The 21,069-nt window shown below is 50.5% G+C and overlaps 1 protein-coding gene across 3 annotated transcripts in view; it reads left to right on the forward strand.

The window, feature by feature from the left end:
* The first annotated feature begins 2,330 nt into the window (after positions 1-2,330).
* TOX2 (TOX high mobility group box family member 2) overlaps positions 2,331-21,069 on the forward strand; it is a 157,131-nt gene continuing 138,392 nt past the window's right edge. For 2 of the 3 annotated variants that reach the window (XM_015148957.3, XM_028828435.2), the window contains exon 1: positions 2,331-2,512. In XM_015148957.3, coding sequence (XP_015004443.3) covers positions 2,414-2,512 — 99 coding nt within the window. In that variant the 5' untranslated portion in view covers positions 2,331-2,413. Of the gene's footprint in view, positions 2,513-3,406; positions 3,731-21,069 lie in introns of those variants that run through there. The other variant, XM_028828439.2, reaches the window with a different exon arrangement.

Genomic DNA, 21,069 nt, shown 5'->3' on the forward strand with positions numbered 1-21,069 from the left:
GCTGGGGACTGGCTAGGAATCCCTCTTTACTTAGTATCAGGGTCTCTGCATATGATTTTTTCTGTGTGGGTTAGTTTGGGCTTCTTCAATGCATGGCAGCCTAAGAGTTCTTATATGATGGCTTAGTGTTCCAAAGATAAAAGTCCTGAGAGAGGTAGCCAGGTAGAAGCCCTATTAACTTTTATGATCTAGCTAGCCTCAGAAGTCACATAGATTCACTTCTGTCACATTCTTTTTGTTAAAACCCATTCACTAAGACTAACCCTTTCCCAAGGGGAAGAGTGTTAGACTCTACTTCTTGGGAAGGTTGTAAAAGAACTTGTGGACTTATTGTAAAACAACAACCCTGTACTGACAACAAACAGAAAATAAAGAAGCCATTCATAATAGCAACAAAAAATACCTAGGGCTAAATCTAATAAAAGATGTGCAAGGTCTCCACACAGAAAACTACAAAACATTACTGAGATAACTTTTTTTAAAACTCCAAATAAATGAAGGGACATACCATGTTCATGGATAAGAAGTTTTACTATTGAAAATGTTAATTTTATTCCAATTGATCTAAAGGTTCAAAGTGATACCAATTGAAATCCCAGCAAGATTGTGTCAGTGTGTTTGTATGTATGTATATAAGTAGGTACGCTGATTCCAAAATTTCTGTGAAAGTATAAACATCAAGAATAGCCAACACAGTCTTAAAGAACAAAGTGGGTAGACTTATTTCATGGAACATTTAGACTTATAAGGCCACAGTAATCCAGACATTGTGATAATGGCATAGGGAGAGAAAAATAGGCTAACAGAACAGAACAGAGAATTCAGGAACAGTCTCATGCACATATAGACTACTTGATTTATGACAATGTTAGCACTGCAGAAGAGTATGTGTGTGTGTGGGTTTGGGGGGGTGGGTGGTGGTGATCTTTTCAATAAAGAGTGCTGGTCATTTGGCTATTCAGATGAAAAAAATGGAGACAGGACAATGGAAAATTTTTTCTGATGAGGTGTGGCATTGTATTTCTAGAAACAATGCTGAAATTTATTTGGAAGTTCTTTCCTTTCTGAGCTATAATTTCTCTCTGTTGTTCCCAAGCCTTCAGTGAATGTCTGTTTCCCACACCTATCTTTTGTTAATGCATCTTTCTTATGGTCCTAGTTCTAGGCCAGGACCAACAAAGCCCAAGCAGCAGTTGAGAACTAAGTTCTAAGCTAGCTCCTGAGTGGGCAGGAAGCTCAAGTCCTTTTCTCCCAGTGGCATCCTATATCCTGATGCCACACAAGAATGCCATTCTGGCTGACTTCTGTTTCCTGGCCTCTCCCAGTCAGACATACCTGGAGCAGTCAGTGAGCAGTGAGATTGCTAGTGGAGATTGCTAGTGTAGACAATTCTTGCATGAAAAGGGGGATGGGGTGCAACAGTCTAGCAACCAGCAAGTGATATCAAGAACTAGAGGGTTTTTTTTTTGGTTGGGGAGGATCCCCGTTTCACAGTCATCTTTCTGACCCACCATCACAGTCATCCCATTCCAATCTCATTTTCTTCCTTTCCTCACTCCAAGAGACCGTGACTGCAGGCAAATCCTAGACCCCTCTTCAGAGCTTCCGGCTCTAGGCATTACTACGGCCCTCCCCTCCCTATCATTAAAAGGGGTGGGGTCCTTCTGCCTTCTCCAAGTGGTTTCAGTTCTGGATCCTTTGGGAGCAATGGAGCCCACCCTCCTGGAGCTCCATTACTGGTGCTGCAAGTCTTTGACTCAGTTTCCCCATATGTGAGTGAGAGTTTAAGCGCGGCAATTTCCGGGGGGGGGCGGGTGGCTCTCAAACTGACTCAGATCAGTGAGATGAGGAGGGGGCGGGCATCCTAAGAGCATCCTCCAGCGCTGGCTCGCGTCCCCCGGGGAAGGCAGCACCCATCTCTAAAGTGGTCCTGTCACCACCTTCCTCTTCTCCCCCGGCACCCACGCCGCGGGGCGGGGGCTAGCGCCGCCTCAAATATTTAGGGCAAGGGAGTGTCCCACTTCTGGGGAGGGGTGTCGTTCGGGCTTCTCTCTCTCCTCACCGTGGGTGGCGAAGGGCGGGACGAAAAAGCGCCGTCTGGACAGGGGCGCCCACTCAGGGATGCAGGGCCGGGCGGGGGACCCAGCGGCGACCCAGCCCGTAGGACGGACCTCCCCGCCCCGGCCTGCGCCCCGGGGCCCCCGGGCCCCCGGCCCTAGGCAGCGCCCGAGGCCGGAACAATAGCGCGCGCGGGCGGGGCGGGGGCGGGGGCGGGGGCGGGGGCGGGGCGGTCCTCCGGGCACCGCCCCCGGCCCGCCCCCCGCGCTCGCAGTCCCGCTCGCACACTGGCTCCCACCCGCCGCCCGCCCAGGCACTGCCCGCGGGAGCCGCCGCCGCCGCCGCCGCGCCCGCCATGGACGTCCGCCTGTACCCCTCGGCGCCCGCGGTGGGCGCGCGGACCGGGGCCGAGCCGGCCGGCCTGGCGCACCTGGACTATTACCACGGCGGCAAGGTAGGCGGGGGCGGGCGGGGGTCCCCGGCGGGCGGGGCCGGAGTCACCTGGCAGCTCGGGACTTGGGCGCTCTAGGGGTCCCACGGGGCCGCGCACATCAGCCCCGCCGACGGGCACGGGCGGCTCACATCGATCCCCTCGCGGCCAAGCTCACGCCCTGAGTTGTTGGGATCGCTGGCAGAAGTCATCCCGACAGCCACCCGTGCGACGACACAGTGGCCCCTCACTCACGTCCCACTGACAGCCTCGCAGTCATTCACAAGCTGACACAGTGGCCCACGGCCACACGCAGTCGCCAGGCAATGCTCACACGGTCCCGCCGTCCCACGCAAGTCACCCTGACAGTCACTTATACACAACGACACCCAACCACTCACCCGCAAACAGTCTTACCGCCACAGATGAGTCACCCACAGACGCTCCGATGCCCCACACACCGTGACATGCCCTCACCCGCTGTCACACTCAGGCACAACGGGGGACAGTCACACAAAGAAGTCGCTCGACAGTCACACGCTCGCAGCCACAACGCCTCACCCAGGCGCACGCTGTCACACACAGCCACCCCGCTGGACGGTGAGCCTCAGACACAGATGGTCCTGATGGCCACACAGTCACACGCGGTCACACCCAGGGACGGCCACACCTCGGTCATCCACAGTCGCGCGTCGAGGTTTAACTTCTCAGCGCCGCTGCACACTAATTGGGCAGTTTACTAATTGGCAGTCACTGCCCGGCGGGGCCTCGGATTCCGAGTAGGCGGCGGCCAATCGAGGCCTGTCCCCTCCCGGGAACGGTGAGCCGGCGTCCCTCCAGGCTGGGGCTGTAGTGCGGGACACCCTCCCTCCTCCATGTTTCCAGGATCTCCTCCCCCTACCCGAGCCAGGTCCCCGCTGCGCTGCGCCGGGCGCGTTCCCAGCGATGGAGGCTTGCGTGCCTGGAACCCCGAACCCGAGGCGTCAGGTCCCACTGCCCCGCCTGGCCCAGCCCGGATGGGCTGGGTGCCTCTGTGCAGTCCGCGTCCCCTTCGGTCGCCGGGGAGGGAACTTTCAAACTTAGTTAGGAAGCCACACTGTCCGCGCGTCCGCCAGTAGGTGCGTGGGTCCCGGGCCGGCTGGAGCCAAGCGCGGCTTTTCGTCACTCGGAGCCCGGATTGAACAGCGCGCGTGGGTTTCCCGTGGCCCCAGAGCAGACGCGCGGGCTCCGTGGCGATGCGGGGTGAGTGCGCGTCCAGTGGCTGGATCTGCGCCCCCCAGGGTCTCTCCCCAACCTCGCAGGCTTTTCGTCAGGCCCCTGGTAGTGGGGATGCGGCAGGAGGGGGGCGTCCTGGCGCGGATCCGGGGGCCTCCCCGGCTGGGCCTCCCGGAGTGCGCCCTCAGGCCCTAGGGGAGCGGCTTCTGGCAGAGCCTCCCCGCAATTCGCCAGGGGCGGGAAGAGTCCAGGCCACTAGGGTCTGCGCGATGTGGGGCGGTGGTGGGCGACAAATGAGGTCTCGCGAAGAGTGGGGGTGGTTCTCTTTTGTCCAGTGACCTGCAAAGTTAGAAGCCGAAGAGGGGGGATGGTAGCCTCAGGAGAAGGCCTGGAGCTGCCTCCAGTCTGATGGAGGAGAAATAGATTAAAAGTAGCAAGTGGAGTTTTCAGGGAGGAGAAGGTTGGGTGTGGGGGCAGCTGGTCTGTCTTCTGCCCTTGGCTCTGTTATTTTTCCAAACGTGAAGTTGGCGAGGTAGGTTACAGCCTCTGGTTTGCGGGTGTGGGTGGGCTGGGCATTTGTGCCTCAAAGTCTGAGTGGGTAGGGGCTTAGCCTGGAGCGCTGTGTTTGAGGGTGGTGTTTCTATAAATCTCGTCAGGGTGGGGCTGTCCCAAATAGGGGCCTTTTGAGGCAGGACTCAGCCGAGGCCCCTGTTTTATTACGATGCTCTGTAAACCTCTGACTCAGCACCAGAACCTGTGCAAATCTCGCCGGGAAGGGCCGGCAGGGAGGGAATGAGAAGCCAGCGATTCTGGTTTCTTTCTGTGTGCGATGTAGGACCCCTGGCCCATAGCTGAGGATGTGTCTAGAGTGGGGCGGGGCAGGGATGGGGGTGGGGATGCAGCTGAGCCACTGAATAGGTGAAAGCAAGGTCTGAGTTTGCACTGGGATGTGAAACCTGCTACTCAGTCCTTCAGGCTAGAGCAGGGTGAGGTGGGAGGGGAGAGGTCACCATACTCAGCTAGGGGCTAGAGGTGTTTTGGTAAGGGATTCCCTAGTGGGCATGGCCTTAGTGGTGGTGCTTGGCGGGTAGGACCAGGCGGTGACCGGGAACTCCCCTTTTCTGGCTCAAGAAGTGGATGGGAAGGGGTTGGGGAGAGAAATGCCCAAGCTCCACCTTTACACTAGTCACTATCAAAGCTGGAGGGGACACTGAGGCTCAGGGCGCAGTAGTGACCACACTTGGGGCCTGCAGGCCTGGCTGCATCCACGCATTGTGGGGTGGACACACCCACACATGGGGGGCTCTGTCCCTGGAGCCCAGATGAGGCTCGTTGCACAGGGAGCCAGGCTTTATATACATAAGGGCAAGCATTTGCCCAAGCGATGCCCCACAACTATGGGGCAGTTGACCTGGAAGGGCTCTTGGCGACTGTCCCCTTGGCGACCATCCCCTTGGCGACTGTCCCCTTAGCGATCCTCTACACAGAGATTCCCATCCTCTTTAAACCAAAGTCACGAACATTGGTTGTTCTTTTGGTATCTTTTGTTTGAGAAAATACACACTAATGAAAAGCTGTTGTGGTTTTATTTTTGCTTTGAAATAGATGTGTATTTTATTAATCACAGTATTAGCATGCAGTAGAAAAACAGCTTACCAGGTATGAATAAGACTCATTACTATTTAATGTAATAAAGGTGCTTTTTGAGCACAGGGATTTGTGACCCCGTGGCTCCCATAATCTGTGGCTCCATGCTGGGAATCATTGGTCTCCTCCTTCTTTGCATTACAGAAGGGGAAACTGAGTCACAGAGGAGTGTACTCACAGATTACACAGCAAGTAAGGAGCAAAGATGAGGCCTGAGCCCAGGGTTGACTCCCAGCAGGACACTTGTTTGGCTTTTTTGCAAGTCTCTGTCACGGTTTAGGGGTTTAGAGCCTGTAACATCTTTCTTAGGGTAACTGTGAACTCCTGGTTCAGATTTTGGCAAGGCATCTTACCAGGCTGGGGGACAGCTGGGGGATCCCTGCTCAACTATGGCAAACTAATGTAAACTGGCCATTGGAGCTGGGCAAGCCTGGGTTCAAATGTCCGTTTGTTGCTTAGTGACCTAGGGCAAATGATTTTTAGCTCATTTTTTACTGAGATATGATTTACATACAATAACATGAAGATTTTAAGTGTACAGTTCCGTGAGTTTTGACAAATATTAACACTCATGTAACCAACATCCCAGTCCAGATAGAAAAAGAACATTTCCGTCATCCCAGAAAGTTCCCTCACATCCCTTTGTAGTCAGCACGCCCTATGCCCACCTCCAGAGGCCACTACTAACCTGATTTCTGTTACCAATGCTTCCTTTAAGTTCAATTTAGGTATATTAACCATGTTTAAGTTCTAGAACTTGATATGCAGCATAAACATTTGTGTGTCTGTCTTCTTTTTGCTCAATATAATGTCTTCAACATTCATCCAGGTTGTTGCATATATCCATAGTTTGTTCCATTTAATTGCTGAGTAATATTATATTGTATACATATAATACAATTGGTTTATCCGTTCACTTGCAGGTGGACATTTGGGTTTGTTTCTAAGTTGGAGCTATTATAAGTAAAGCTGCTGTGAACATTCTTATGCAAGTCTTTTTGTGGGCGGGGAAAATCATTTAATATCTCTGAGTCTTGGTGTTCTCTCAAAGACAACATTGCCTACCTCTGAGTTTCAGGAAGGTTAAGTGAGGTGATACAGGTTAGGACAGTTCTTGGCACATACCAGCTACTAATTAGATAACAGTATCAACCATCTGGGGCCATTCCAGGAAGAGGCTTAGCATCTCTGTTCCAGCATCCTTCATCCCTGGACTGAAGGGATGAAGGCCTTCATCAAGGCCAACCTGGGTGCCATCTTCCCCATGTGGTGCTTCACAGCCAGCAAACTTCTCTTTCCTTCCAGGCTTCCCCAAGAACTGGTACCGCATAGGATGTGGCATGTTCTGCCATCCATCATTCTACCAGCAATATTTATTGAGCACTTCTTGGTGCTAGGCACTGTGCAAGGCAACTGATGCTGCAGCAGTGAACAAAAGTCACTCAAATCACTGCCCTCTGGAGCTTATCTATCAGTGTGGGAAGTCATAAATATATAGGTGAAATATATGCTATCATGATTGTTTGGAATATGACTTTTGGAGAAAAATGGAACAGGAAAGAGAGTTGGGGGTCCCAAGGCCTGGGGCTGGTTTGTGATTTTAAATAGGGAAGTTGAGGAAGGCCTTGTGGTCTAGAATAGTGTTTCTCAAATCTATGTACACATGAGGAATCATCTGGCAAGATTTTTTTCAATATTTTATTTTATTTTAAGTTCCCGGATACATGTGCAGGATGTGCAGGTTTGTTACATAGGTAAACGTGTGCCATGGTGGTTTGCTGCACCTATCAACCCATCACCTAGGTGTTAAGCCCTGCATGCATTAGCTATTTATCCTGATGCTCTCCCTCCCTCCCTCCCTCCCCCATCCCCTTGACAGGCCCCAGTGTGTGTTGTTCCCCTCCCTGTGTCTGTCCCTGTGTTCTCATTGTTCAGCTCCCACTTATAAGTGAGAACATGCGGTGTTTGGTTTTCTGTTCCTGTGTCAGTTTGCTGAGGATAATGGCTTCCAGCTCTATCTGTGCCCCTGCAAAGGACATGATCTTGTTCCTTTTTATGGCCGCATAATATTCCGTGGTGTATATGTACCACATTCTCTTTATCCAGGTTAACACTGATGGGCATTTGGGTTGATTCCGTGTCTTTTGTCTGGCAAAATTTTAAAAACAGATTCTTGGGCTCCACCCCCAGAGATTCGATTCAGTTGGTCTGGCATGGGGTCCTAGGAATTGGCATGTCTAGTGAGCTACCCAGGTGATGTTACTGCCCATCCAAGGACCACACTTTGTGTAGCAGCTGTTTGGTTGTTTGTGTACAGGCTTTTGTGGGCTCCTGGCAGGCAGGAATTCTGCCCAGCACCTGGCATGGTGCCTGACTCATAATTGCTCAGTAAATATGTGCTGGTGGGTGACGGATTCAGCTTCCCACCCACACAGCCCTGGACACAGCATCCTGTAAGGATGAGATCTGGACGAGCTTGGTTAGTGAACGATTGGAGGCCCTTTTTGACAAAAATTCATGAAGTGGGGTTCAACTACGGACTTGATCTGGACTTGACCTGCGTGAGGCCTGCCCAGCATCCTTGGTGGGTGAGATTCCGCAGCTCCTTTCTTCAGGGGCACAGGTGGCTGCTAGGGAGTCCCATGGAAGGTACCCTGGGATGGGTGGGCTTAGAGCTGAGATGGCTGGTCCCAGGAAACGCTAGATGGATGTCTGCATCTCTGCTAAGAAGCTCTCATTTACTTTCCATCTAAACATGTTCCCTGTAGCTCCTTCCCCAACCTGTGCTGGAGGCTCCTCCAGGAAGGACCCCAGGACTTTTGCATGGTAGGACCAGCAGCCCAAGCCTGGCACTGCTGCCCCCAATCTGCTGGGTGACTTTGAGCCTGTCAGTGCCCTTCTTTGGGCCTCTGTTTCCCTGTGTGCAAAGGGAAGGCAAATCGGTGACCCTCAGCCTAGAGGGATGGTGTGGGGGTGGAAATATAGTGAAATAAAGGCTGAGAACGTCCTTTCTAACTGTGGAGGGTGCACTGGGAGGGAATGCTGGTGGGAATGGTGCTTTTTGAGGAGATGGGCCTGCTATCCTTGAGAGGACAGGAACCACTGTGTCTGCCTTTACTTTTGTATTCCCAGTGCTAGCCTGACACATAGATGCTCAGCAAATATTTGTAGAATGAATGAATGAATCTAGGGCTTGCCAGTTGTAACCTGTGGCTTGAGGAACTTAGCATCTGTCTGGCTGTTGTCATCTGAAGACTTTGTGGGGCACAAGGAGTCCAGGTCAGGACAGGGCAGAGGCTCAGAGTCTTTGGCTGACCTTCCATTCCTAGAGGAGCTTTCCAAAGTGGGCTCAGAGGACAGAGCCTGGCAAACAGAGCAGCCTGTAGACGGAAAGAGGAGCTGAGCCTGCATGAAGGGCAAGGTCCTGTGCCTCCCCCTTGGTCCAGGGATCCCCCTGCTGTGTGGCTTCTTGCCCCATGTGATTCTGTAGGGCAATCTATTTTGCTTCTCTGATTTCCTGGAGTTGGTCTCAGGATATGAAGGCAGCATGGTTTGTGGAACCTGGCAGGCTTGGATTTGAACACTGCCTTCACCACTATCAGGGCGGGCAAGTTATTTAACCTCCCTGGACTCAGTCTCCTCATCTGTAAAATGGGGACATTGACATCTCCCCTTCGGAGCTGGAGGGTTGGAGATCACGTGTGTGTAGCACTTGGCCCCAGCAGGAAATGCTTTCATTTTCATCCACAAAGAGCAGCCCAACTGAAAGTTAAAATGCGAGAGGAACTTGCTTTTCTGCACCAGCTGCTGGAGGATGCCCCACAGCTGCCCCGCCATGTTCTTCTTCTTCTTTTTTTTCTAGAGACACAGTCTTGCTCTGTTGCCCAGGCTGGAGTGCAGTGGTACAATCATAGCTCAGTGCAGGCTCAAACTCCTGGGCTCAAATGATCCTTCTGCTTTGGCCTCCCGAAGTGCTGGGACTGCAGGCATGAGCCACCATTTCTGGCCCTGGGCTGCTGGCAGTCCCAACATCGGATGCTTCCCTGTCTTGGTCCCTAGACCTGATTTTCCTGAGCCTCTGGGTTGAGGGAGTGTCTTATTGAAGTGTCCGGAATTATGAATCGGGAGAGAGTTGCTCATTTCCTTCACCTTCTGTTACCTTCTTGAATCTGTGTAGCAGAGAAAGTGGGTTTTGGAGGCAGAGAAATTGGTTCAAATCACAGCTGCACCATCCACGGGCTTGGGCAGGTGACCTTATACACATCGCTTAGCTGCTCAGGTCTCAGTTTTCTTATCTGTACAAGGGGACAGAAATGCCTGCCTTCTGTTGTTGCTGTGAAGATCAGATTAAAGTAATCGGTGTGGAAGTTCTGTCTAATCTAGAGTGCTGTTTCCCAGCCTCCGCGCTACTGACATTTTGGACCTAATAACTCTTCTTTGTGGGAGTTGTTGCATGCATTGTAGAACGTTTAGCCGTATCCCCGGGCCCTACCGAGTCGATGCCAAGAGCATCCCCCTTCCCCGAGTAGTGACAACAAAAATGTCTCCAGACTTTGCCTCTGGTTGAGGACCAGTGATGTGGGAAGAAAGTGTAGCACAGGTAAACTAGAAGTTAGTGGTGAAGGGAATTGCGGCGCCGCCGCAGGGCCCGTCCTCTCTGGCCAGGGCTTCAGTCCACTGTCTCCCTTCAGTAATCCTATATCCAAGGAGTTGACAGTCATCTTATTTACATGGATTCAGACCTACAGGGTGATTTTTCAGCATGGTTTGGGAGCAACAGTAAAAACATATGGTAAGTGATTATTAACCTAATGAGTTGTGATAAATTTTAATTTTATATCTTAGTGAAACGATGTTGTATGACACAGGATAATACATTTTGATCAATTTCCCTGATATTTAAAACTTGCTACTGTACAGTTGCTAATTCTGGTGCCTGCTGGCATGAGCAACCTGATTGTGGTTTTTCAATATTTAATGGCCTGTTTACTGCTGGGTTTCTCAGATGTTCAACAGGTTTTTATTGAGTGCCTACTGGGTGCTGGGGATTCAGCGCTGTCATGGAGGCTCAGTGACTCCATAGAAAAGTTTTATTTACTGGGTGAATGGCTATGTGGATTTATGATCAATTGGCTCAAAATGCAGAGTAATGATTAAATATAAAATTGGCTGAGCAGTGCCAATGCCAGGAGTGTGGGATGGTTTCACAACGGCAGAGTCTTACAGGAATGCCAGGTGGGCTAGCTGGGGGCATGTAGAGTGGTAGGGGGTGTTCCAGGCAGAGGGAGCAGCCATTGCAGGGGTGGTTTGGGGATACTGTAAGCCTAAGGAGGGGAAACCTGCCTGTGTGGGAGTTGGGACATCAGCAGAGATGGTTATGAAGAGCCTTGCACCCAAGCCTGTGGGGCTTTAAGTAGAGGAGTGTGCCTGGAACCAGGGGTGCAGTGCAAAAGTATGGAATGCATCACGCTGCTGGATTCTGACCGTCCTCAACGACTGTCTCTTGGTCTTCTGCTGGTGGGAAAGTCTAATGACTTGCATTTGATTTCCCCCAGTAGCCTGCGATAGATACTCTGCTTCTCAAACTTTAGCCCACCAGAATCACCCGGAGCGCAGTTAAAACAGACTGCTGTGTTCCACTCCCAGAAGTTCTGACTCAGCAGGCCTGGGGAGGAGCTGAAAGTTAGCACTACCAGCAAGTGGATGGTGCTGATGGTGCCGGTCTGGGATCCACACTTAGAGAACCTCTGGTCTAGACTAGAACGTGGCAGGATTGTCCTGCCTTAACTGAGGACAGTGGGGATGTACTGCTGGCCTGGGGCATGGAGCCCTGGTGGGGACATGGTTAGGTGTCCTTCTCAAGCCCCTTGGTGGGTCGTGGGGAGAGTCTTCTTCACCATGGGGAGAGTCTCACATTGGGTTGCCTGGAAATGGACTCTGAGATGGAGAGTTGCTCATGGAAGGTTTGTGTGGGGAAGTTGCCTGCGGTGAGGTGGGTGGAAGGGGTGCACCTGCGGGGGACACAGGAGGAAACATGCTTGGGCGGGGGAGAAGCTGGCCTGGCCTGGCCTGTGGTTCTCATGAATGCCATCCCACAGGGAGCTCTGGCGCTACGGTGGCTCTTCAGTGTTACCCCAGACGGAGATGAGGGTACTGCCCAAGCCTTTGATTCCTGCATCATCCAGTCATTTCAGCATAAGTGAGAGGCCTAAAGGTGAACAGCAGGCAGTTCCCCTGGGCGAAGGAATTCACTGCAGCAGAGGGCAGTCCCATTGAAGGGCGAGCTGCAAGCCCAGCCGCTGATATTCCTGGGGTTGGGGGATGAGCATATGGAAGACGGCCGGGGAGTACCACTGTGACCATCTCAGGGAGATGCATCCTGTGGAGAAAATGCACCTTCCTTTTGGTTCCAGGAAGTCAAGGGCCAGCATGTGGATGACTTTTAGTGACTGTCACTCACTTGCTCAAGGTTCTTCTTTGTCTCATGACGTAAGAGAGATGTGTCACCTGCTCTGCGTAGGAAAGGCAGGATAGTTACTTTTTGGGTCCAAGGGAAGACGACTGGTAATTAATGGAGTTTTTAGGGGCTTAAAGATGCTCTACTCCAGGGTGGGATTCCAGAGTCCTTGCACTGAGCTGTCACATATCTTCCTGTCTGTTAGGGAGGATTCCAGATGGGTCTCCAAGGAGCTTCTGGGCCATGCTTAAGGAGGTCACCTCTGGACAAGAGCCAGGGCTTTCTCTTTGGGCTGGAGTCCTGTCTAGTTCAACAAGAGGCCGTCTGCCCTGCCCAGCCTCAGTGCAGGTCAGTGTCCCTGGCTTTGCCTTTCACCTTCACTGAGCTCCCAGGAAGCTCGGGGGCAAAGGAGTGGGTCACCTTTAGCCATAACATAGGCTATTGTGGTGTGGCTCCGTTCATTAACTCACTCCCAACTGCACTTCACTTTCTACCATTTCCCCCTTTCTCTTGAGTCCTGCCACTCTTTTATTTTTTAACCATTGGTTTTGCTCCTTGTAAGACACACAGAAGTATTTTAGAAGAGAAAAGACGCAAGTGAAGTCCCTGTCACTCTCTGTCCCTCTCCCTTCTCCACACACAGCCCTGTGTCCCGGGGTATCCACTGAAAAGGGTGTGGAGGGTGTACTTCCCATCAAACCCTTTCTTCACTTCCTTACTTTTAATACATTCGTTGTTTTTATTTCTGTAATCATTTTTTTATTTTCCTGGAATTCTGAGTTTCTTGATTGATCTCATCTCATCGTGGTCTATTCTTTCATGGATATGTGACTATCCTGAATCTCTTTGAAGATGGTAATTCGATTTTTTAAAAAGTGGTCTTTGTTTCCTGCATTTAACTCTGTTTTATTGGTGGTTCTTCTGTTCACTTTGAGGCCTCTCTTTTATGCTGATATTTGCTACAAATGCCTGGTGATTCTTGGTTGACATTTAAATTTGTAAATGGGAGGGGGGGTCTAGATCTGTCCTGTGGTTGCGAGTTTCCTCAACACGGGTGGAAGCCATGACGGCGTGGGTGGGCAGTGTGGATGCTGAGTAGAAACGCCCTGCATGTGCTGTGTGAGTGCAGACTCTATTGCAGTGTGGGATGAGCGTACAATGTCCTTAGAGGCCTCTTTGTCCCTCAGGTAGGCCAGCAGTTACCCCCAGGGCACTGGTGCACTTTTCCTTGTGCCCACCCACAGGAGGGAGTCTCCCAGGGAGATTTCTCATTTCCATTAGAGGATTCTTCTCCTTGGCATTAGCCTGGGGGCAAAACCAACAAACAGCTTCTCCCAGGGCTTTGGACAGACGCAGGGGCCCCAGCGCAGGCTTCCTCTCTCTGGGAATGTTCTGGGGTTCAGTTAGGTGTTGTGTGCCGGTGTCTTAGTACTCACAGCCTTCGCTGTCAGTCTGTTTCTTTGACTTCTTAGTTTTTAGCAATCTCGTAATGTTTCTGATCCCAGCCTTTTCTTATTTTCTTATGTGCCTAAGTCTTCCTGAGAACTATGCTGGGCACATTTGTCCCCATTTTTTAGGTGAGAAGACTGAGGTCCAGATGAGTCAAGTAACAGAAGGGTGGCAGAGGAGGTTGTTAGGCAGAGCTGGAATCTCGCCCGAGCTTGCTCTCCAGCTGTCAGGCTGCCAGGGGGAGCTCACTTCCTCCTGCTGCAGGGGTGGAAGAGTGGATCGCTGGTCCCTTGTCTTAGAGCGCCTTTACATCACAGCTAATTAAAATGTGCTTATGTCGAAGCTGGGCCTAATTTGCAGGAATGATTTAGAAACTTGTTGGAAATGAATCGACTCAGTAGTATAACCCAGGGTCAATCCCATGCATACATTTTATTGTTCCATCGTGCTGTGTTTTGACTTGAACTGAACTTTATGATGTGGAAGATGGACCCTGGGCTCTTTATGTCTCATTTATTCTGCAAATATTTCCTGTTTACATTATTTAGGAAGGTCTCCCACCCCCACTCCCATGCTTTCTCTGTTCTCTATGTCCACCTGAGATGGAAGTTCATTTTTATGCAAACCCAGATGTTGGATCCAGATGTGACTTTGAGTTTGATGGAAGTGCCTGGGTTCATATCCTGACACTTATAAGCTGTATGACTTTGGACCTGTCACTTAGCCTCTCTGAGTCATGGCTTCTTCATATAATCACATTTGCATCTCAGGTTGGTGGTTAGGTCTATGGGAGAGCAAGTAAGTCTTCCCCTCCCTCATTTCTTCCTCCAGGCACTGTTTAGGTCAACTGGGCCCTCTGTAGAACAGTGAGTATAGACCCTATACTAGGTTTTAGTGCCTTTATAAATTATACAGTCTAAGGAGCTTTTCAGTTCAGGATCGGTGTAGCGCTTGTTCCCATTGGGACTGTCTCTTTTCTCTCCTGTATCAGTTCCCTTCTTTCTCACTGCAGTTCCCACAGGGAGTTTTTAAGGACTAATGAAACATTCAGACTCACAAGATGAACACAGGGGACACTTGGCACCAGTGTCCTCGAAAGATTTGGGACACAGCCTGACACAGCCTGCCAGCAAGGCACGTGAGCTGTTCTCTTCTGCACGAGTAATTCTTGCAACAGTCTCTGCAGTGGTCCACGAAGGTGGCCAGGAGCTATTCTCTTTGTTGCCCCCTCCCTCCCAGGATCTAGTTCAAGTGCAGAGGGATGAGATACACAATGGGTGGCTGTGGGAGCCACCCTGGCTTAGAAGCCTTATTCTCCCAGCAGCCATATCCATTGTAACAATTCCCTAGGCTTAGCTTCAAGGACCCAGGGACATGTCAGGTGCAAATGTCACTGCATCTAGGAAAACCCAAAGTATGGCTTCTTTTTCAGATATTTATAACTTATTTATACTTCCTCCCAGTTCAAATGCAACTTACCAATCAGGGGTCATTTTTACCATAAGCAGAGTTGCCTGGTAACATAGTTAACATCCCACCTTCATCAGGTTTCCAGGGAAGTTATGCTCTGCAATTAACAAACGTGAAATTATCTTGCAACAAGGAAAAGGGTTTGGTTAACCCTTTCTTTCCCCCGTATTCATCATCCTCCTTTTTTTCCCCTGTGGGCTGGTATTTTTGGCATCTCTTTTGGAAGGACGAATGGAGTCCTAAATATATTCCACACTGTGTACATTTTCTGATTGATCTATATAATACACACACACCCACACACACACCCACACACACACATGCTGGGAGATATGCTTTGGACATACTGGCCTGGGATCAAATCTTGGCTTTGCCACCTATGAAGAGTTAAATTTTTTCATGTTTTCCTTCCTTCCTTCCTTCCTTCCTTCCTTCCTTCCTTCCTTCCTTCCTTCCTTCCTTCCTTCCTTCCTTCCTTCCTTCTTTCCCTCCCTCCCTCCCTCCCTCCCTCCCTCCCTCCCTCCCTCTCTCCCTCCCTCCCTCTCTCCCTCCTTCATACAGCCATCCAAAGAGCATGCACTGCCTGCTGTATGCAAGGCTTTGTGGTAGGTGCCAGGCAGGAACAGGTGATAAAGACACGGTCCTTGTCCTTGAGAAGCATGATCTTATTAGAGAGACAGAAATAAACAATTTCAAATGTGTGTAGTAAGCATTATGTTGAAGCAGCACAGGAGAGTGTGGGACCCCAGGCTAGGCTGGGGACAGTCAGGGAAGGCTTCTCAGAGGAAGGGACACTTGCCTGTGCTTGAAGGTGAGTAGAACTTGGCCAAGTGAAGAAGGTAGGGAAAAGCATTCCAGGTAGAAGGAACAGCATATGCAAAGGCATAGAAGGGGCTGAGAGTGTCAAGAGGTGAGGCTGAAGAAGGGAGCCAGGGGCATTTGGAAAGCTATTTATTATCTCTGATTTCAGTTTTCTCACAAAATGTGATGAGCAGTGCTTATTGTTTATGAAATTAAATGAGGTAATGATGTATGTTTAAGCACCTGGTGTAGTTAGCTTCAATTCCCTTTCCAAATCTGTCTACAGATGCCTAAGAGCCAGGCTTTGATTTTAAATGAGAGAAGGAATAAAAAGCACTGGAGGGCCTGGCCGCCCACTTGCACAGTGCAGGTTTCCTCCAGCTGCTCTCGTGTTGGTCGCTTTATTGCTCCTTTGGACGGAGCACTAAATGTCTGCACGCCGACCTGGATTATGTCCTTCAGGATCAGCGAAGCACATCATTGTGTTTTCTTAATGGCTCAATGCTAACAGCAAGTCACGGCCTGTTGAGGTGTCCTCTGGGACAATTTTTCATCTGCCTATGGCCATGCTTCTGTCTGACGCTCTGTCAACACGCCCTGTCATTTGCTGCTTTGTCTTGCTTTGCCGAAAGGTGGCCACCTCCCACATGCCAGCGGGGGAAACTTAGCTTTCCATGGAGCTTGGAGACATTTACTATCCAGTGACCAAAGGTCAGGATGAGCTGAGGAGCCATGGTGGCCACCATTGATGTCTGTATGATGCATAAATTGGATCCTGTCTCTTCTCCATAAAAACCTGCTCAATGGGGCCGGGCACGGTGGCTCATGCCTGTAATCCCAGCACTTTGGGCGGCAGAGGCGGGTGGATCATTCGAGGTCAGGAGTTTGAGACCAGCCTGGCCAACATGGTGAAACCCCGTCTCTACTAAAAATACGGAAAAAAAAAAAAATAGCTGGGCATGGTGGCTCGCGCCTGTAATCTCAGCTACTTGGGAGGCTGAGAATCACTTGAACCCTGGAGGCGGAGGTTGCAGTGAGCTGAGATCATGCCACTGCACTCCAATCTGGGTGACAGAGTGAGTCTCAAAAAATAAAAAATAAAAAAAGGCGGGGAGGAACCCACAAAGCAGCTCAATGGCTTTCTGTTGCAGCTTGATGAACTCTGACAAACCTAAATCATATCTTCTTAGGTTTCTGCTTAAAGCCTTCCAATGTCTTACCCTGGTGAGTAGATAACATCCAACTCCTTCTTTGGCCCATAAATCCTCACGTAAGCTCGCCCCGTCTGCGTTTCCAGCCTCTGTTCTAGGCACCAGGCTTCATGCTGGGAACATGGTGATGAGCAAAGTCAGAGTCAGTCCCCCTCAATGACTCCATTCCAGTCACCTGGCCTTCTTGCTATCTCTCAGACCCGCTGTGTTCTTTTGCACTTGGGGGCTTTGCACATGCTCTTCCCTTTGCCTGGAATGTTCTTGCCCTCATTCTTCACATGGTTGGCTCCTGCCCAGCCTCAGCTTCATCCTCGTCTTTCCAGAGTCTGACTTGCTCATCTGTGCAGTTATCTCGCCTTTTCTCTGCCATAGCCTCTGAGCATTTTTATTTTTTAATTTTTAATTGATTAATTAATTTTTTTGAGATGGAGTCTCGCTCTGTCACCCAGGTTGGAGTGCAGTGGTGTGAGCTCAGCTGACTGTAACCTCCACCTCCCAGGTTCAAGCGATTCTCCTACCTCAGCCTCCCGAGTAGCTGGGATTACAGGCACCCACCACCATGCCCGGCTAATTTTTATATTTTTAGTAGAGGTGGTGTTTCACCATTTTGGCCGGGATGGTCTCAATCTCCTGACCTCGTGATCCACCCGCCTCGGCCTCCCAAAGTGCTGGGATTCCAGGCGTGAGCCACCGCGCCTGGCTGCCTCTGAGCATTTTTCTTTGTGGCATCATATATCTGTGAAATTATTTGGTTGCTCCCCCTTCAGTATAATAAACTTTAAGAAGCAATAGGCTCATGCTTATTTTGTTTACCATTGCATCCCCATGGTGTCTGATCTATAGTAGGTGCTCAGTAAAAAGTTGTTGAAAGATTGAACAAGTGAATGAGGCAGGTTATATTTTTCAGAGATGACCACCGTAACATAGCCCAGGCTGTGTTTCTAAGAATAATCCACTCACCCTCTCTGGGCCTCACTTACCCTGTTTATATGTTGTTGCCAGGAGGATTAAACACATACATGTGAGGGACACAGTGTTTGGGCCCTGCAGGTGTCAATCCATGCGAATTTTAGAATTCTTATTGTAGAAACATGCCAGGACCATCTTCAGCTGAGCCCAAGGAGGAAAGTTGAGATATGACTCAAGAGAGATGATGTTTGAAATCCTTGTCTTCCTGGCTTTTAATCAATGCTTGACCCTTTGGGGCAAGGGCTGGCAGATGCAGCCCATTTTGTCCCCTTCCCATCTCCCTGGGAATGATGACCTTGCCTTTGTCAGGAGGGAGGCGTCACTCCCAGTTGCTTGGGCTGGGGTATCTGGGGCACAGTTGGCCTGGCCTTCAGAGATAATAAAATCTCTGTTCAGCCTGTGGGGATGTTTCTGTTGAGCAAACAGGACTTTTTGGTGGCTTCTCTCCTAAAGTTATCACTCCTCTTTAAAAAAAAAAAATTAAACTGTAAATTATGAACATTGTGTTACCTGCCAAAAAGTTTAGGAAATGAGGGAAATCACCTGTTATGATCTCACGGTGCAGATTCAAGGGCAGTGTTTGACACTTTGCCTTCTTAATACTCAAGGCTTGCAAACTGCACTGCCCTACCACAGTCCACTGGAAGCCCCTTACCCATCGCTTTCTTTCTACCTATTCCTGATGTTTATTGTTTATGCCCTTCTCTCCTTCCTCCTCTGTCCCATTCACTAGAATATCAGCTTTGCAAGTGTGGGGATCTCTATTGTTTGCTCATGGGTGGAGCCTTCAGAGTGACTCTGACTGCCAGGCCTCTGGTTTTAGTGTTTCCCACCCACCAGGCAAACTCCTACACACACATCTTTTTTTTTTTTTTTTCTTTAAAAGACAGAGGTTTGCTCTATTACCCAGGCTGGATTGCAGTGGTACAAACATGGCCCACTGCAGCCTCAACCTCCTAGGCTCAAGCAATCTTCCTGCCTCAGCCTCCTGAGTAGCTGGGACTACAGGCACGGGCCACTACACCTGACTAATTTTTAAATTTTTTGATGAGGGGTCTCACCATGTTGCTCAGGCTGGTCTCCAACTCCTGGGCTCAAGTGATCCTCCCACCTCAGCCTCCCAAGTAGCTGGGACTACAGGCATGTGCCACCACGCCTGGCTAAACACGCACGTCTGTTAAATTTCTGCTCAACTCCCACCCCCTCCTGGAGGCCATCACTGCTGTCCTCCCCTGTGCTATTGCCCTTCTCATCCAGCATCTGTGTCACTGTAGGCTCCCTGGGGCTGGGCTGCCCAGTGTTGCCAGGAGACATGGGCTTCGGAGGCCATGTCTGGGCGCTTGGACTTTGACTTGGGAGCAGTGGGAGTCATGGAGGTGTGCTGCATTTTAGAATCTTTGTAGTAGTTCTGTGGGCGGAAATATTGGATGGGGCAAGAGTGGAGGCAGGAGAATAGTTGGGAGGTGGTACCTGTGGTTCAAGGGAGAATTGATGATGGCTTGCAGCCACGCTATCCAATGAGGTAGCCAGTAGCCACGTGTGGCTCTTTTCATTTAAAATACGGGAAAATAAAACAAAATTTAGTTCATTCACACTAGCTATATTTGGAGTACTCACTAGCCACATATGGGTGTTTTAGCCCCTATTGGGCAGTGCAGATACAGACATTTCTATCCCTGCAGAAAGTTCTGTTGGTCCACTCTGGCTTGGACTGTGGTGATGGAGTGGAAATGAAGAGAAGGGTGTGGGAGGTAACAGGAGGGAAGATGTATGCAGTTTGGGGATGAGTTGGATCTGGGGTATGGTGGAGAGCGGGGTATCAAAGAAGACTCAGGAAGTAAAATTTCTGGGTCAAAAAAGAGTGAGCATTTTTATGGCACCTGATTCATGCTGACCTGTCATTTTCCAAAAGGGTCACCCCCACTCCCCAGAAGCATGAGAAAGTGCCCATTTTATCCTGCTCTCCTGGCGCAGCTTATTACCTTTTAAAAACCCTTCCATTGTGTGTATACCTCTTGCCAAATCTGCCTTCATTTAGGTCTAGCATGTGGACCCTGAGGTCTTTGTGATTGGGGACTTATATGTATATTAATGCAGATTTCAATAAAAAGAGTTATGTTTGCCATTGTGGTACGGTCTGATGCTGTTTAAATGCCTTTGGTAATATCTTCAATCAGACAGCAAATAAAAAACAGGAAAGTTAGTAATAAAAAATGAATTAGGACGATTAGCAAAAGGTGAACCGCTTCCCTCCTCAGGCAACAGGCAGAGTTGACGGAGCTTTGCAGGGTGCCTCCTGTCCAAACACACGCCTGGATTATTGCAGCCTTCGGGGCTGACTCTGGGGTCTTCTCTGCACATAGGACTTGGTTATTGCATTTAGTTTTGCAAAGGTCATGGACATCCCCTCAGAGGGGCTTTGAGGGGCTCACACCAGGATTGGGGGCTCACACCCTGGGGTGGGCTAAAGACAAGGGGTTGGAGAGGGGTTGATGCCCTCCCTGCCATTTCTGACTGAGGGCAGGTCAGCAGCTTCTTCCTCTAAGCAGAGACATCAGTGGGCCTTGCTCCCCTCCACGTATCCTACAGGGGCCTGGACAAATCTCATCCACCTCTCTTTCTGACACCTTCCCCAGGAGTGCTTTTGGGGAACCTTTCCTAGCTGTCTGGTGGCCGGGGCAAAGTCCCTTCAAGAAGGAAGTAGAGGCAAAGGCTGTAATTGACTAATGCAGACCCTGAGGCACCAAAGAGAAACAGAATTCTAGTGATCAAGTGTGGTCACTAGAGGTTAGAGCTCAAACCGGAAGGGTGAGAAGCTTCTACCTGGGTAATGTTGGGGATCACACTCACCTGGAGCAAAGGGGACCATGTTGACCCCCACAGGAGCAGCTGTGGGCAGCTGTGGGCATCAGCACTCAGCCCCTGGGGAGTGGGTGCACAGCCTGAAAGAGGGGTTCTGGGTGGAACTCGTGGTCATCCAGTCACAGTATCTTTGCCCGAGGATGGCCTTGAGGAGGGTGGACTGGGAGGCAGGACTCGGGCTCCAGTGTGGACTCTGCTGTGTCCCCTGGGGTGGCCGCTTCTCCTCTCTGGGAGCTGCATGTGCTGCAGGCTCACAAGGTGATGGTTGTGGTTGGTCCTTTGTCCTGGTCCTCAGGCTGTGATGGAGGCTGAGGGTGGGGATTGGGGGAGGGTTTGCACAGGAAGAGGCAGCTCTTATTTCAGAGCCCAAGGTCAAGGCGGGGGGCGGGGCGGTGGGGGAGAGAGAGAGATTGAGAGAGAGAGAGAGAACCCCTGAGGCCTGCAGTGTTCAGGGAGGGCTTCCTGGCAGAGGGAACCTTTAGGCGAGACCTCCAAGAGTA

The sequence above is a fragment of the Macaca mulatta genome, chromosome 10 (genome assembly GCF_049350105.2).
Source record: "Macaca mulatta isolate MMU2019108-1 chromosome 10, T2T-MMU8v2.0, whole genome shotgun sequence".
Taxonomy (NCBI): domain Eukaryota; kingdom Metazoa; phylum Chordata; class Mammalia; order Primates; family Cercopithecidae; genus Macaca; species Macaca mulatta.